We start from the raw sequence: 16,754 nt of genomic DNA, 5'->3' as shown, positions 1-16,754 counted from the left end.
AGGCAATAAAAATCAGGCCAAGGCCAATGGTGCAAAATAGGTAAAAAGGTTTTTTATTACTCAGAACAGAAATTCCCTATGCTCATTTGAAGGACTACTGCAATAACTACAGATTGCCCTGAAGAAGCCCCTTGGCCGAAACGCATTGGGAATTTCTATTCTAAATAATAATAAAAAAATATTTTTACCTATTTTGCACCAGTGGCCTTAGCCTGGTTTTTATCTCCCAACACCCACCCTGGGCCCAGCTTGGCTGGGAATTGAGGGCAGGCTAAAAATTTGCATAAATTATAATAAATAACAAATCTTTATAACAACTTTAATAAGCAAACAAAGCAAAATGAAAAATTATCACCACATTAATGCCTAACAAAGTAAGTATGGCTCAAATCTCATCCTACTCACAAGGCAGATAGCTAGCTATTTCTAAATCCACCACTGTTCTCTCACCCTCATCCCACCATGAACACTATGGGGATAATTATTCTGGCCTCCCTGAAAGGCCCGTTGTAAGAACCACAGAAACAATATATGTTAAGCACTTTTAACACTGGTAATGTGCTACATAAACTGTATTGTGGGGAGGGGAATTATATAGGGGTTTATTTTATTGGTTTTAAATTGTGATAGTTTAATTATGTTTTGTAAACTGCCTGGAGGCACAGAAAAGATGGGATATAATATTTTAACAAAAATTAATAGATTATTGTGCCCAATGTCTGGAATCGATCTCAAGAATTATATAGCCATATGCATGATATGGATCATATCAGCTTTCTGTTGGCATTTTCCTTTGTCAATCTAACCTTCCTTTGTCAATCTAACCTTCCTGCATCCCATGCAGCTTTTGCCCATGAGTCCCGATATCTGACAAAATATTTTTAGGGGCTACTGAGGGAAGGGGGAATATTCCGCCAGTAGGATTTGGCCCATTATGTATCTACTCAATCTCTCTCACAAGTGTTTAGCTGATCTCAGATGCTTTATTTCACTTTCATGTTGAAGGATCTTACTTTGTACTTATCAACTTCTTTTTGCAGCTTCACTGTCATTATGGTGTGCTCATCTATCTTCCTCAATTGGTCATGCCAGTTCAATAAAAATTCCTCAAACAAGTAGGTTTTGCTCCTGCACAAATACAAACGTAAGCAAGTCCATCATGATACAAGCACTGTCACAAAGCAGGAATACACACAACAGTTTGGAAACAAAGCCAGACCTAAATGTAATCCAGTCTTCATTGGCTTTTTCTTGAAAGCCATCGTAAAATTGTTCATATAACGCCCAAACTTCCGCACAATTCTCGATGTCTCGACGCACTTCATTAGCCAAAAAGAAATCAGGCTCTTCTAAGTCAAAGTGATGGCAGTCATTTCTGAAGAAGAAAAATGTATTGATACAACTGCATTCAAAATCAAGCTGATATACTGTTCCATTAGAGAGTTTGAGGGGATTAGACAGCATCCCAAACCACTACCGACTGACTTTATATCATAGTGTCTCAGAGAATTCACTGGTCCCGGGAATTTTTCTCCCCACTGAAAATACCTTGATTATCCCTTGGGCGTATGAAAAATTAAAAACTGCTATAATGTATATACTAAAAGACCTCATTTATTCAACGCCAATGAGAATTTCAGATCCTTTCATTCCCTAACCGTTGGCTGAAAAGGTAGCTGATACCTATATCATCTTATCATTATACCCTAGAAGATTAGTTACAAAACCCTGCCTCCTACTCCCTCAGTTGATCAGCAAGCATAGGGGATGGAAGTGGATATGTCAGCATTACTCTGCTTCACCCTGGCCTCCACTTGGGAGGCAGGCCCATGCCAGCTATATCAACCAATATTATTTTTGCCCTGAACGGCACTCTCCAGATATTGCACTATTTATTTTTTTGCACTATAGGGTGAACTTTTCAGGTTGAACAGGATCCCCCCCACCCCTGGCTTGAATTAACTATGGGAATGAGGGATTTTTACTTACTGACACTTACACCCAGTTTTCCTTACTGTGCTTATTAGGATCCTTCAATTGGTTACTGCTTACAGATGCCACACAAATTATTCTAATGTAAATTAGCGAACACCAGTAAGCAGCCTGAGGCATAGAATCATAGAGTTGGAAGGTACCACCAGGGTCATCTAGTCTAACCCCCTGCACAATGCAGGAAACTTACAACTACCTCCCCAACACACAACCGGTGCCCAGAAGATGGCCAAGATGCCCCCCTCCATGATGGCCAAGATGCCCCCCTTCCCAAGTTCATAGATTCAGCATTGCTGACAGATGGCCATCTAGGCATTACTGGAATGGTGACGTGGGGCCTCCTCAGGCCAGCTACTCAGAAGTACTTTGGCCTGGGGAGCAGGGATAGGGACCACCTTGGGAGCAGGCTAGCCTCTCAGACCCAAAACATATGAACTAGGGGGATGGGAACATGGACAGCCCTCTCCCTTAAACACCAAAAGTGCACACTAAGAAGAGTCTGAACAGTATAAGTACTCCAGGGCTCAGAGCTAGATGGAGCCCCCTGGAAAGGAGATGGAAGACAACAGAGAATGCCTAAAATCACCTCATCAACAAAAACATTAACTTCCACACCGCATTTAGGTATTAACTAATCTACGATGTCCATTGCAGATTTGTGTTTTGGTTTACAAAGTTGCAACCATTTATCTATCCAATAATTTATGGACATATTCTGTGTGAACTAACAATCACAATTTATGCATAGTATGGTTATATGCAACCACCAATGGTCTAATTTGCTTTCAATAATGTGTATTTACAAGTTTTGGTCACACCCCTAATTGTAATAATATGCATCTACAGAAATAAACACACATTAGCTTTTGTTTTGTGTCCTCAAGTTCGTCAAACTCAGCTTTCTTTTCCTTTATTGTCTGAGCGCTTTTCTGCAGCATATCATGATGACCGGTTTCAATTGTATCGTCACTGGGTTTTAACTGGTCCCAGCGTGCTTTAAATTTCTCCAGTTCTTGAAGGTACATGTTAACACGAGACATCACGTTACCTCTCATCACTTCAACCTTAAAAAAAATATATATATATATACATATGCATCTTAATGTTCCTTGTCTCTGGCAGTTTATGAAAGTACTGGAAACTATCAAAAACAAAACATATCCTTTCAGTATTGCATCATATCAGTTATTTACATGGAGCCAGCGACACGCACATTCAGACAAAAGAGGCCAGCACACATATGGGAACTCTGTCTCTCCCACTCCGCAAAAAAGGCAAGGAAAGTCAGTGGCCATTGAGGCTGTTGCTAGAAAACTGCAACAGTATTGCCAGCACTGGTTTCTGTCAGTGAAAGGTAGGGGGAAAGGACAGGATCTCCAGGGTAGTTTTGGCCTTTGAGGGAGGATTCACCAGGGTCAGGCCTGGCAGCAACCGCTGGCCTATTTGATACCGCATGTCTCACCAGGACTGGCTGCTTGCTACTGTTCAAGAGCAGCTACACCATGAAAGCCAGTGTGGGGTAGTGATTAGATCTGGGAGAGCCAGGCTAAGATCTGGGAAACCCAGGGTCGAATCACAATTCTGCCATAGAGGCGCACTGGGTAACCTTGGGAAAATAATATATTTTCAGTCTAGCCTACCTCGTAGGGTTGTTGTGAGGATAAAATGGAGGAGAGAACAATGTAAGCTGTTTTGAGCCCCCAATTGGGAGAAAGATAGTGTATGTGAAGTAATTAAATATTAAATAAAGCCAAAGATGGTAGGCAGATGACAGGTAGGTTGGTTGGTGTATGGGGAGGAAAATAGGAAGCAGGAAAAGATGAGGATATGGGGACTGCCAGGAGGAAGGAAAGAAGAAATAATGCAGAGAGGGATACAGGGAAAGTAAAGGGCCCCATACAAGTCCTTGAAGGTTCCTCAACACGCAACTTGGCCATCGCTTTCCCAGATCTAGGCTACCGGGGGGGTGAAGGAGGGAAAGCTGAAGACAGCAGGGTAGATTATTAGGGAAGGGCCATAGCTCAGTGGTAGAGCATCTGCTTGGCATGCAGGTCTCAGGTTCAATCCCCGGCATCTCCAGTTAAAGGGACTAGGCAGGTAGGTGATGTGAAAGACCTCTGCCTGAGACCCTGGAGAGCCACTGCCGGTCTGAGTAGACAATGCTGACCTTGATGGACCAAGGGTCTGATTCAGTATAAGGCAGCTTCATGTGTTCATTAAGGTAGGATGACTGGTGGGAGGGAGAGAAGGAAGCAGAAAAAGGGGAGAGAAAATAGTGGAGAGGAAAAAATGAAATGCCACCCACAAGTCCTTGCGGGTCCCCCACTTATATTTAACTGTACTTTATTTGTTTTTTATTAACTGTGCTACTTTACATGTCAAGATATTACTACTGCACACCAAAAAAATGTAAATTGTGACTATAACAAACCAATGTTTGAAAACATACATATCATAAAAGTTCATTTGCTTCTGTTTCCTACCAAATTGTGCACTTGGTGGCAAATCCACAGTTGGTTCCATGCAATGTGTCAGACAGCCCTCGGAGGACTAAGCCATTTCAGGATCAGAGTTCACAATTACTTGTCTATACTGATCATATTTTCATAACATTCTGCCCTACCCTCATCCCCCAGGCACACCTTACTGCCACGTGTATATTCTCAGCTCTCCAATACAATAGACAGGGACCAACAAACGCACCCTCCCAACTTCCTCCTCCATCTATCCTGACTCTGGAAAAAAAGATATTTGTGATCCACCCCAACTTACCTGCTCTTTAATCATCAGTTGATGGCTTTCCATCATTAATTCAAATTTGTCCCATGTAGCTCGCAGATTGCTGATTGTGTCAATGCCCCCACCAGCCACAGTCCGAAGAAGCTTGTTTTTACCTTCTGCTTCTTGAAACAGGAGGAAAACCTAAATAAAAAGATTTTAGAGGAGTTTAACAATATAAATGAAACCTGCGCTCTTATGATTTTTATTAGATTTATATTCTGCTTTTATCTTGTTTGCTAAGAAGCAGAACATCAATCAATTTTTTTTGGTCAACATACAAATAAAGAGCACATTTATTTATTTACATTATTTATAGTCCACCTTTCTCACTTGGACTCATGGTGGATTACACACAGTAAGTCAATACAATCAACAAGATGGGACACTCAATAAACAATGGTAGGAGGAGGAGGAGAAGAGATGGTTTTTATATGCTGACTTTCTCTACCACTTAAGGAAGAATCAAACCGGCTTATAATAACCTTCCCTTCCACTCCCCACAACAGACACCCTGTGAGGTAGGTGGGGCTGAGAGAGTGTGACTATCCCAAGGTCACCCAGCTGGTTTCATGTGTAGGAGAGGGGAAACCAACCCGGTTCACCAGATTAGCATCCGCCGCTCATGTGGAGGAGTGGGGAATCAAACCCGGTCCTCCAGATTAGAGTCCACCGCTCCAAACCACCGCTCTTAACCATTACACCACGCTGGCTCTCTCAGGAATTAGGGATTGTAGAACCAACCAGAAGTCTAAAAACAAAGTTCAAAAGAAAAAAAATACGTTGAAAAAAGAATAGAAAATTTCATCATCTAAAAAAATCTACTTGGATCTAATGTAACATACCTTTTAAAATTAAACTGACTTGGAAAAGGAAGTATTTCTTTCCGTGTGTTAGCCTAAAGCAACAGCTTGTGAGAATTATCCCTAGTGTAATATACTTTTCTACAGGGTCTCTAACGGCTTTCTATGGTAGCTCATATAATTGAATGCAAATAGTTGCAAAAGTTGAACCAACGCTGAAAATGCTATTAATGCAAGCCAAATTAATAAAGCTTGTGCACTTTGAAGCTTCAGATGTCAGTTTAGTAGGCTGGAAAAGTAGAAACCACAGCTGACACAGGCAGTGTCATCTTAAGCAGAGCTACATCCTTCTAAACCCAATGATTCAACTGACTTAGAAAGGTATGCTTAGGATAGTCCTGCCAGTCTCTAAATAGCTTCTTTAAAGGATATTTCTGCCCAAGCTACATACACAGACTGTGGAAATTCCTGGGCTTTGTTAACACCTAGAGCTTCCACAGAGTTAAAAATGTTGTATTTCTGACTTCAGTTGCCAATTCTTCTATTTATGTCAGTAAATATACAAAGATGGTTCAATGCCAACCAACACACACAATTATCTTAACAGAAAAATACATTATTTTCCATTCAATGCAACTGTAGCAGTGAGAATTCACAATGACCACTCTCTTGTTTTACATCTGGCAATTCTAACATAAGCTGGGTTTCATCCATTCCTCCACAGGTAAAATGCCCACATGCGTTTCTTAAGGGTAGAGTTGGAGAGACGTGGGAGGTACCTTCTACATATTGGGATGGCACTTGGAGAGAGGTCCCGCATGCCAACGTAGGAAGGGATAAAAGAATGCTCATGAACTGTGCTCATGCACTGCGCCTACTGTGGAATGGATTGAGCCCCAGTTTTATCCAACACTTTATCTTAACTGCAGAGACATGTGGCCTCTTTATCATTGCCTTTCCGTAAGGGAAAGGGGCAGTAAGCCTTTCAGGTGTTGTTGTAAACACATTACGGGAGGGACCTTTTTCTTCATGGCACAGAGCTTATGTCACGGCTCCCGTCAACAATCTCCTTACCCTGGAATACCCCACTAACTTCTGTGAAGGGAACGGGTTGTGGAATGTACTATACCCTTCTGTGAGCTGGGAGCAAAGAACAACATAACTACTTCTGTATATCTAAGGAGGCTTAATGCAGGTCAACAAGAAGCCCACCCATGCTCCACTTTTGAAACAGTGGAGATCTATACAAATAGTTTGTGATATATGGCTTGAGAGCCTGCTGATCAAAGAACAAAGAAGAAAAATGTATCAGGCACGCCTATGGATGCACTTGCTCTGTGGAACCCTCCCATGGAGATCTTCCCCTATATTTTTAACACCAAACATTGCTGCCCTTATTTAAGGGACACAGGGGGAAAAATAAGCCACCAAAAAAGACGCGGGATAATATCAATGAGCTGAAGAGGGGGAAATACGATAAAATATGCAACTATGAGAAAACAAGTGGAGTACTACAAACTAAGAGTCCAGTAACAGAACAATTTTCCTGAATAAAAATCATGGCGTTCGGGTTGTGACTGTTAACAGAACCATTAGGACTAACTTTAAATATATTTCCTAATGGCGTAGAAAAAGATTACCTCTCCTTTTTTTTCTGTTAAGTTTTTATAGTTCATATTATCTTGCGCTATTTCATCCACACTTTGGGGCCTGGTTATTAAACTTTCCATGGCATCGTTAAGGAATGAAGAAATCTCATGTAGATGAGCTAAAGACAAATAAAAAAAACAAATGTATTCGGTTTTTAATTTTTTAAAAAAATAATTAACAGCCTCTATAGGTCATTTCAGATGTAATCATTCCATAAATGGCTAGCTCATACTCTATGTAAGCCACATATGATGGTGCTTAGCTGATGAAGACACACACTTTCTCAGTACAGAAGTGACATCCATGCATCATCTAGCATTAGATGTCATATAGTGGATGGTGCTGAGTTGTTTTCTGTTACCCCAGAAGGTCGGACCAGAACCAATGGGGTTACAATTAAAATCAGAAGAATTTCTAATCTAGACATTAGGAAGAATTTTCTAACAGTTAGAGCAGTTCCTCAGTGGAACAGGCTTCCTCGGGAGATGGCGAGCTCTCCTTCCCTGGAGGTTTTTAAGCAGAGGCTAGATGGCCATCTTTCAGCAATGCTGATTCTATGAACTTGGGCAGTTCATGGGAGGGGGGGCATCTTGGCCATCTTCTGTGCACTGGGGGTATGTGGGGGACGGAGTTGTGAGTTTCCTGCATTGTGCAGGGGGTGACCCTGGTGGACCAGATGACCCTGGTGGTCCCTCCCAACTCTATGATTACCAGCCACCTGCTGGCCCCTGGCAGGAGTCTAGTGGGGGCGGGAACAGGGGGCAGCATCAGAGCAATAGTGCTACATCGTTTTGGGGGGAAACCCAGAAGTAACGCATGTCTCTCTAAGCATCACCGGAAACTGCAGATTCTGGTGATTCCTACAAAGGTGTGATGTTACTTAAAGGTTTTCCCTGTCACCTAGTAAGCTTCATGGCAGACTGGGGATTTGAATCCAGATCTTCTGGAACGAACCATGACACTCTAGCTTCTACATGATATTGGCTCATTGGCTGAAAGTACTCATGCCAACTTTCATACCTTTCAAAATTCACCTGATTTCTTAATTTTTACCATAGGAAAAAAGGAACATATTATATACTAAGCATTCTGGGCTAGACTGAAAGACTTAGGCCACAAAGGTAAATTAAGAATAAGGTATAAGGGTGTATGTCTCACAGAGCAAGTGGGAAAGGAGTGGGGAGCACGAATTCCTTTAGCTTTGCCTCCTCCCCAAACAAACAAAAAATCCCATAAATAACAGAACAGAAACCCTTGAATTGCCTTGTACTGCACTTTTGTTTTTTGTTGGGAAACGGGGACAGGAGGGCAGAGTTTACCCACAGCTTTTAATTCAAGTTTGTAACTATACATAAAGTCCAGCCTTCAGTAAAATAATATTAACAGTTCAGTCCAAAACACTGTGGAGGGTGATCTTTTGATTAAAACTGCATGAAGCCACTGAAATCAATGGCACTTTACTGGGAAGTATAGAATTACAAACAAGTGTTTACGGATGGAACAATTAAGCATGAAAGGGCAAACAACTATTTACGACTACTTTCCAAAAAGAGAACTTCTCTCCCCTGTATATTACCTTGTACAGATTTTCTTAAAGACATCACAAGAACATCATACAACTTCTGGATAAGATCATCAACCATAGTCTTCACAGGGTTGCAGTTTACAATTATGCAATCTACTTTCATGGTGCTTCAAAAATTGAGACAGTAGATTTCAAATAATCAGAGACAGAACATTAATTGTTATAGTTCACATTATTAAGCAAAGTTTAAAATAAACATTGGAAATTTGATTCATATCTCATACTGTTTTATAATTTGAATATATAGCAACTAAAATCATTCATGCTGAAGTACAGAAATATATTGCAAAAAAATGACAAATTTACTTGGAATAATTAAAAGTTATACTCATCCTGAAAAAATTATATATACACACACAAGCCTGGGCTCCAAAGATAAAAGTTACTATCTCATTTTGTCATATTTCAACCAAGGTACAATAACCCAGACCCCAAAATTCTTTGAGCGATGTCATCTTAGATGTGCTGGATATCGCATTATAGTTCCATTTATCTACAAACACAACCCTAGCATGCCGGAACAAATCAGGAATTTAACTGTACAATGGTTTCTAAATTAAGCTGCAAAATATTAGCCCTACATACATAACTGAAACAAAATATTCTACAGCTACTGAGAGTATTAGTCCCAATCCAGCAATATCTTGTCATTGCTAGAGACTCAAAAAAAGTTCCCACAGGAGCTCCCCATCGAGTCCAATGTTAGGTGTAGCTAGCTGCGCAGAGAAAAAAATTTTTTTCTACAAAGAGCCAGAACTAGCCAAAATTAATTCTTAGCTTAAGCTACCACTCCAATACTAGCAGATCTAGCTAACTCACAACCCGTTTGGGAATTTCAGACGTCACAGGTTACTGCAAATCAATCGTATGAGTTCGATATTTCACAGTGAACCTTTCATTGTGTGCATGCAAGCACTAAAATTATATCCTTCACAGTCTGTATTAGTGCTGCATCCAGTCCCCATGAAGTCAATGAGAACCTTTTGAGAAGTTTTAGTCTAAGATTGGAACTATATTCCACAGAAAAAAGTAACGGCAGAATGAAAATGCTTGATATTAAAAAGTATATTCATGCTATTAAAAATTACCCATCGGGTAGACTTATTATTCACATATAATTCTTCCATGAAACAATACCTTGGTAGACGCTCCACTTCTTTCCCTCTCACTTTCAGTGCTTTGAAGTTCTTTTCCCAATCCTGTTCACTAAAAAGGTGATTCTCCACCATTGCTTCCATATCCACTTGTCCCAATACAACCCAGTCCTTTTCCACAGCATTAATGGTGGGTTTTTTAAATAAGAGAAGAAAAAAGATCTTATTTTACTAGCTACTCAGCACAGTTTATTTACAACATCCTATCTTCTCAAAGTAGGCAAATTAATTACGGTAGGTCCTACCAGGAGTTTCACATGCATCTGGTGAAGTTGGCTGCTGCTTACATAAGCTCAGATCGCATTAAATGGGTAAATAATACATCACAGTACAACCCAAACCTCTGAGTCTCAGAAGTGCAGCCATGCAGCTGTGCACCAGCCACTGCCCATAGGGGATGGGGACACCCTATGCTCTGGGGCATAAAGGGCTCATTCATCAGACTGTGTTTTTTGGGGGGTAGAAGAGAACAGCATGAGCTTGGCAGTTTCAAGAGTATTTACAAGACCCAGAAGACACTGCGCTGCCCATTTCCCCGGCCTTTCCACTTCTCTCAGCCTGCAGAAAGTCCCGTGGCAAATGCTTGATCCTTGATAAGTGCTGTAAAACCCCCACAGGATGACCTCCAGCACAACCCACCATTCCAGAAAACCCCAGATTTTCACAGATATGATGCAGCGGGGGGGGGGGGGAAGAGATGCACTATGTATTTCATCCTTGGAGTCTCTGTACATACTGGATTCTACACCCTCTATTCACACAGCAAAGAACTGAATTTTGCCTTCATGTAGTATTTCAGAATACATTTCAAACATGATGTACACATGCTCACCAGGATTCTTCCATCTGATTGTCTGCTATTGCTCCTGCTCTTCCCTGTGCACCTTTTCAAATTCTGAGTCAAATGCTACTGCTTAGCATCTCCTAACTACACTGGTAACATCTGACTAGGAATTATTCTCGCCCTTTAAATTAGACATAGGCATTTCTGCCCTTTAATATTTCCTGCAAGAAACACTGGAATAATACTAGTGGCATTGAAACAAACATTACTACCAGATGAAGTATGAAGAGGTTCTCAGGAGATTAATGTTTATCTCAAATAAACACAAATTAATACAAGTCAGTATTGAGCAGCGGGTAAAATACTCATCCTTAAAAAAGTCCCTGAACCAAATGCAAATATTTATGCACCTTAAATTGGTCTGCAACTTCTGCCAATCTTCTGAACAGGTTTTCTGCTTTATTGAAAGTAGTCAGAAATCCACTTGCATTTCTTTCGGTCATGACGGAAAAAATGCACTCCTCGTCTGCCTCACTCACTCCCCTGAACTGATTGGGAATAGAGATGAATCTCTTCATTTCTCTGTAATATCGTGCTCGCACTTCTTCAAAAGGAGGTTTAAACTGTAATCTCCCTTGTCTGGAAAAAAAATTGAAAATACATTAGGACTAGTATTTCTCAGGCCTTCATCCTCAAATCACATCTTAGAACAGCAATTATGCCATCGGTAGATAAGAAAACTCAAGGATCTTTCATCAGTTTTACCAACAGGAGAAAAAAATCTTACTTGTAAGTTAAATCAATGTTTATTTCTGGCAGATTTTCATTGAGCGCCTCCAAACCCATCTGATACTGATGCTCCAGGGCTTTGTATAGTTGATGATTCCAATGCAGTCTCCAAGCTTTCATGTCACGTGAAAGGAAACCCTACGATTTAACAGTATTAGAATGCAGATATATCAGCATTCTCAATTATAAGATCAGTTCGTCAAACAGAACACTTCTCCTTTTCAAGAATAGACTGTACAGGCATCTTTAGAGATGGTGTAGCTACAGAATATTCTGCATAAGAACAAATAACCACACGAAATGGTTTCTGGGTACCCTTTCAATCCTGTCACCACAATCTAACCTCTCACTATATATGAGAGTGAGAATAGCACAGCTATTCCCTATTTTCTTCCTCTTTCATAATACTAGAATGTGGGGTCATCTGCTGAAGCTGGAGGGTGAGATTGGTTCTCGTAGGTTATCCGGGCTGTGTAACCGTGGTCTTGGTATTTTCTTTCCTGACGTTTCACCAGCAGCTGTGGCCGGCATCTTCAGAGGAGTAACAGTGTTACTCCTCTGAAGATGCTGGCCACAGCTGCTGGCGAAATGTCAGGAAAGAAAATACCAAGACCACGGTTACACAGCCCGGATAACCTACGAGAACCAATGAACTCTGACCATGAAAGCCTTCGACAATATTCTGGAGGGTGAGAGATTCAAAACAGATAAAAGGAAGTATTTCTTCACACAACACATAGTTAAATTGTGGAACTCCATGCCCCAGGATGTGGTGATGGCTACCAACTTGTAAGGTTTTAAGAAGGGGGTGAATATGTTCATGGAGAAGGCTATTCATGGCTACTAGTCAAAATGGATACTAGTCATGATGCATACCTATTATCTACAGTATCAGTGGAGCATGCCCATTATATTAGGTGATCAAAAATTAACAACACTAGGCTATAATATTATATGCTATAACAAAAATTGATATAGGTACTAATGAAACCATACTTGAGCCTCCAGGCCAGAAAATACAGCTCGCAGCTCCTGTAACCAGTCTTTCCAGCGTTGCTGCTGCCGAAGCAGATCAATGTTCATTAGCCCAACAACCTATCAAAAAGAATTTAGCAGACATTAAGACTTGTCAACAACCAGGTAGAAAGAAAGATGGAAACGAAACAATAGCTTAAAAATACCTTTTCAGCAAAAGTAGTGTGCCACTTTCTTAACTTCCTGTTTTCCGTGGCAAGCCGTTCTGCTGCGCTTTGGAGCTTTTTGATATATGCTTCTAAAACTTTGGGGTTATCCCAAGTTATTGCCCCCTCAGACTTTGAGTGCTACCAAAGGAAGGAATCGTTGGGGTTAAGTGACAAACGTTTACATTTCTGCATGTTCATAAAGTTGAACAAATCATCCACATTTGCATATTTATGGCTACACAAAAAAGATACAAGAAAGTAAGAAACTCTGGTTATTCTCAATTAAAAGAGAGACAGATAGAAAAAAAGAGATAACAGTGACAGATATGCAAGGAAATTGGAACCCTCAACTGTGGCCACCCTTCCTCTGCACAGAATAGCCTATGCTACTGATGCTCCAAGGAAAAGTCACCCTCCCAAAAGAATGAAAGCCACTGATGCTAATGGAAATTAACCCACCCACTCTTTCTGTGTAAGAGTTTCCCTATCATTACAGCTGCTGTACCATTCAGAGAAAACATGAGTTGAAACAGATAAAGGGATTTGTGATTTTCACATCACTTTTTTTTCCAAATTGCCTTTTCAATTTCAGGGTTTTTTTCCCCTCATCAAAAGCAGTGGGTACCTGCTAGCACTGGTGGGAAACAAACCCAGGAGGTGAAATTGACAAATATTACCACTTTCACCTCTGAAATCCCCCTAAAGATTCAAGGCAGAGCTGAAGTATCAGGGGCAAATCCTCTGTCAATTTCACCTAGTTTTGCCATGAAAGTATAATGGAACTCACTCATATTCAACTTGAACTCAATGGCAAATGGAATTTTAGAACAGCTAATGATAAAGGAGAAGAAGGAAATATAGGTAGGCAGGGTTAAATATCTTTACAAAGAACATCAAGAGCCACACTTCAAGGCCGCTAGAGATAATAGCATGACGTCTGTTTACATCTGAAAGGATTGTGCAGCACTTGCAAAACGTGCTCCAAAGATTGCTATGAATAAACCAGCACTTTAAAAAAACAAAAAAACAAACAGGAATGCAATGGTTTGGAAGAAACATCACCAGAATTTTCAGGAATAAAGGTGGGTACTGTTAATACCAGAGAATCGATGGCTAGCACAAAAGAACCCTAAGAATCAGGATCCTAAAAGCTAAAGTGCTCCATTTTAACAACCAAAATATTCTGAATTGCCTATTTTTTCCAAAGTAAACTCCTCTGTTTGACACTGTCATTTTCAAAACATAGACTTTTTAAAATACTGTTAGAGTAAGTGAAAGATTCTAAACAAGATTAACCATTGAATTATCTAGTTTTCACCCCACTCTTAAACTTGAAATGTAAATCCCAATGATTTCAGAAGGAAATTTCCAAGGAAGTGTAACTGGGATCACAGCTTAAGGGTGAAACCCTAAAGACAATTTCCTGGGAGTAAGCCCCATTTAATAATATGGGTCTTACTTCTGTGTAGGCCTGTTTAGAATTGCTCCCTAATGGTCATAGTTAAATAGCTGTTAAAAAAAATATGAAAGGTCTCAGGTCCGTTACCATTTTCCATATTTCTTCCATTAGCAAAATGTTGTGTGTGCTTATGTCTCAGCATAATGCTATCAGTGTAACAAAATAATCTATTTGCTTCCTTGTGTCAAAGGTTAATTTTTAAAAAATCATTTTCAAAATCAAAGATGCTATGGGGGAAGAACTGGAAGAAAAGCCTAGAAGAAATGATGGGTCACCCAATTATAGAAAACACGGTGGCAGTGTGGCAAAAACTTAAACCAAGGCTAAGTTCTAATGGATCTTTATTGATGGCACCCTTTAATGTCTTCGGCTCGGTAATGGATAGGAAAAAATATGGGACAATACAATATCAGGACTTGGTGAAAATAGACGGTACATTGAAAACACTAGTTGAGATACAAGACAGTCATCCGCAAATGCCATGGCTAACCTATCATCAGTTAGTTTCAAAATTCAAGAAAGACTGTTTAATTCGGGGAGTATTGAAAATTAAAACAGAATTTGAGCAGATGATATGCAGACCAACTCAACATCTACTAGGTAAAATCTATAAGCTACTGGCGACATATGATACAGAAGACGAACAAGTGAAGTCGTGCCAAATTAAATGAAAGGAGAATCTGAATGAGACTATAACGATTGATGAGTGGGAACAGTTATTTCGCAAAAATCTTAAATTTACGCTATGTCAAGGGATCCAAGAAAACTGGTTGAAAATGCTACATAGGTGGTACCTTACACCAAGTGATATTCAAAATATGAACAACTTGACATCTGGTCTATGTTGGAAATGTCGTAAAACTAGGGGCACTTTCTATTACTGCTGGTGGACATGCGGTTTAGTTCAGAAATTTTGGAAGGAAATACATAAGAACTTAGAAGGCATTATTGGTCAAAGTATAACATATGATCCTAAATTATTTCTATTAAGTAAAACTCCGGACAACATCGACAAAGACCAACAGAATATATTGAAATATTTAATTACAGCGGCAAGAGTAGTATTAGCATCTCTATGGAAAACAAACAGAATCCCGACCATAGAGATCTGGATGGATAAATCCTATGAATATATAACAATGGCACAACTGACTGAAACATTACAAATGAACAATCAAAAACAAAATAGAGACAAATGGATACCTTTCTATGACTACATTACAACTAAAAAATAACAATTAGACTCCAAGAGTCACAGTAGGTTCAAGATGGAGCTTAAATCCACCCTGCTAGAAAAATAACTGTATTAATAAAAGATGTAAGGGGGTAGTACTAGGCGCTGCACCGCTAAATATTATTTTAATAATTTATTGCTGCTTTTTTCTTCTCCCTATTCCTTTTCCCCTTTTGTACCCCTATTTATTGTTGAAAATCAATAAAAATATTTAATTAAAAAAAGATGAAAAAATAGGCTTAGTTTAGAGCACTAGTTTGGACAAGAGGTCAACAATTACAGATAGGCAAACAGAAAATTTGTTTAAAAAATCATGCATCTTGAAGGGAATAAAAAAGTACCAATTCAATTTAAAAATTTACTTTAATTATCTGTTCAAACGCTAAGGCCGACTGTAGCATCATTGGTTTCTGACTTGGAATCATCTGTTGATCAATAGAGTTGTAAAAATGTGCCACCTATAAAAGCAAACAGATATTAGGCTCATTGTGCACAAGCACCATATTTACATTCTTTTAGTATTAAGCACATTGCCCTTCTTAACACTGGCATTCTTAGCACAGGCTCTTGAGGCAGCCCCCCCTTCATAATAATTAAAAACAACAATACAAACTAAAAAACAACGTCTAAACAGCAGCCACAGATCCAACAGGAAAAAAAAACTAAAATTCGGGACTTTAAAATTCAACAGATCCAAGAGTAAATCAGCAGAAAAATAAAACCAGCAGTAAAATTTGCAGCAAAAAAGTTACAAATTAAAACCAAAAAAAAATCAGCAGAACAATCAAAACCAGCACCATGCATTTGACAGCATTTTATTTGTTTTTAAACGTATTTGAGTTGTTGTTCCCTGCCCTGAGCCCCACTGTAGTGGGGGAGGGGCAGGATATAAATCTAAAATAAAAATATAATAAATAAATAAGTAAATAGTTAAACTCAAGGGCATCCGATAAAGTTGATGGGCAACAGATCCAGGACAGACAAAAGGAAATACATCTTTACACATCATGTGATTAAAATGTGGAACTGGCTATCACGGAATGTAGTGATGGCTACAGGAATAAATAACTTTTAAAGGGGATTAGACAGATTCATGGAGGGCAGATTCATCAGTGGCTGCTAGCCATGGTGACTAAAAGGAACCTCCTCATTCAGAGGTAAGTAAACCTCTTGAATGCACGTGCCAGGAGGCAACATCAGGGGAAGACCTCAGCCTCCATGCCCTGTTGGTGGGCTTCCAGAGTAACCGGTTGGCCACTGCGCAAAACAGAATACTGGACTAGATAGACCAGTGGTCTGATCTAGCAGGGCTCTTCTTATATTCTAACAGAACCTGTAGCTT

At 39.8% G+C, this 16,754-nt stretch overlaps 1 protein-coding gene across 1 annotated transcript in view; it reads right to left on the bottom strand.

Moving 5' to 3' along the window:
* The window catches only part of DYNC2H1 (dynein cytoplasmic 2 heavy chain 1), a 200,093-nt gene that overhangs the window by 164,200 nt on the left and 19,139 nt on the right, over positions 1 to 16,754 (bottom strand). Inside the window, exons 13-24 of the mRNA XM_056858874.1 lie at positions 15,775 to 15,870; positions 12,717 to 12,857; positions 12,532 to 12,630; positions 11,534 to 11,673; positions 11,157 to 11,385; positions 9,946 to 10,073; positions 8,800 to 8,915; positions 7,214 to 7,341; positions 4,765 to 4,914; positions 2,851 to 3,056; positions 1,220 to 1,375; positions 1,014 to 1,128 (exon numbers count right to left, since the gene is read on the bottom strand). Of these exons, the coding sequence (XP_056714852.1) occupies positions 1,014 to 1,128; positions 1,220 to 1,375; positions 2,851 to 3,056; positions 4,765 to 4,914; positions 7,214 to 7,341; positions 8,800 to 8,915; positions 9,946 to 10,073; positions 11,157 to 11,385; positions 11,534 to 11,673; positions 12,532 to 12,630; positions 12,717 to 12,857; positions 15,775 to 15,870 (1,704 nt within the window). The remainder of the gene's footprint in view (positions 1 to 1,013; positions 1,129 to 1,219; positions 1,376 to 2,850; positions 3,057 to 4,764; positions 4,915 to 7,213; positions 7,342 to 8,799; positions 8,916 to 9,945; positions 10,074 to 11,156; positions 11,386 to 11,533; positions 11,674 to 12,531; positions 12,631 to 12,716; positions 12,858 to 15,774; positions 15,871 to 16,754) is intronic.

This window comes from Euleptes europaea, chromosome 12 (genome assembly GCF_029931775.1).
Source record: "Euleptes europaea isolate rEulEur1 chromosome 12, rEulEur1.hap1, whole genome shotgun sequence".
Lineage (NCBI taxonomy): Eukaryota > Metazoa > Chordata > Lepidosauria > Squamata > Sphaerodactylidae > Euleptes > Euleptes europaea.
Note: the sequence above shows the minus strand (reverse complement) of the source record. Positions and strands in the feature narration are given on the sequence as shown.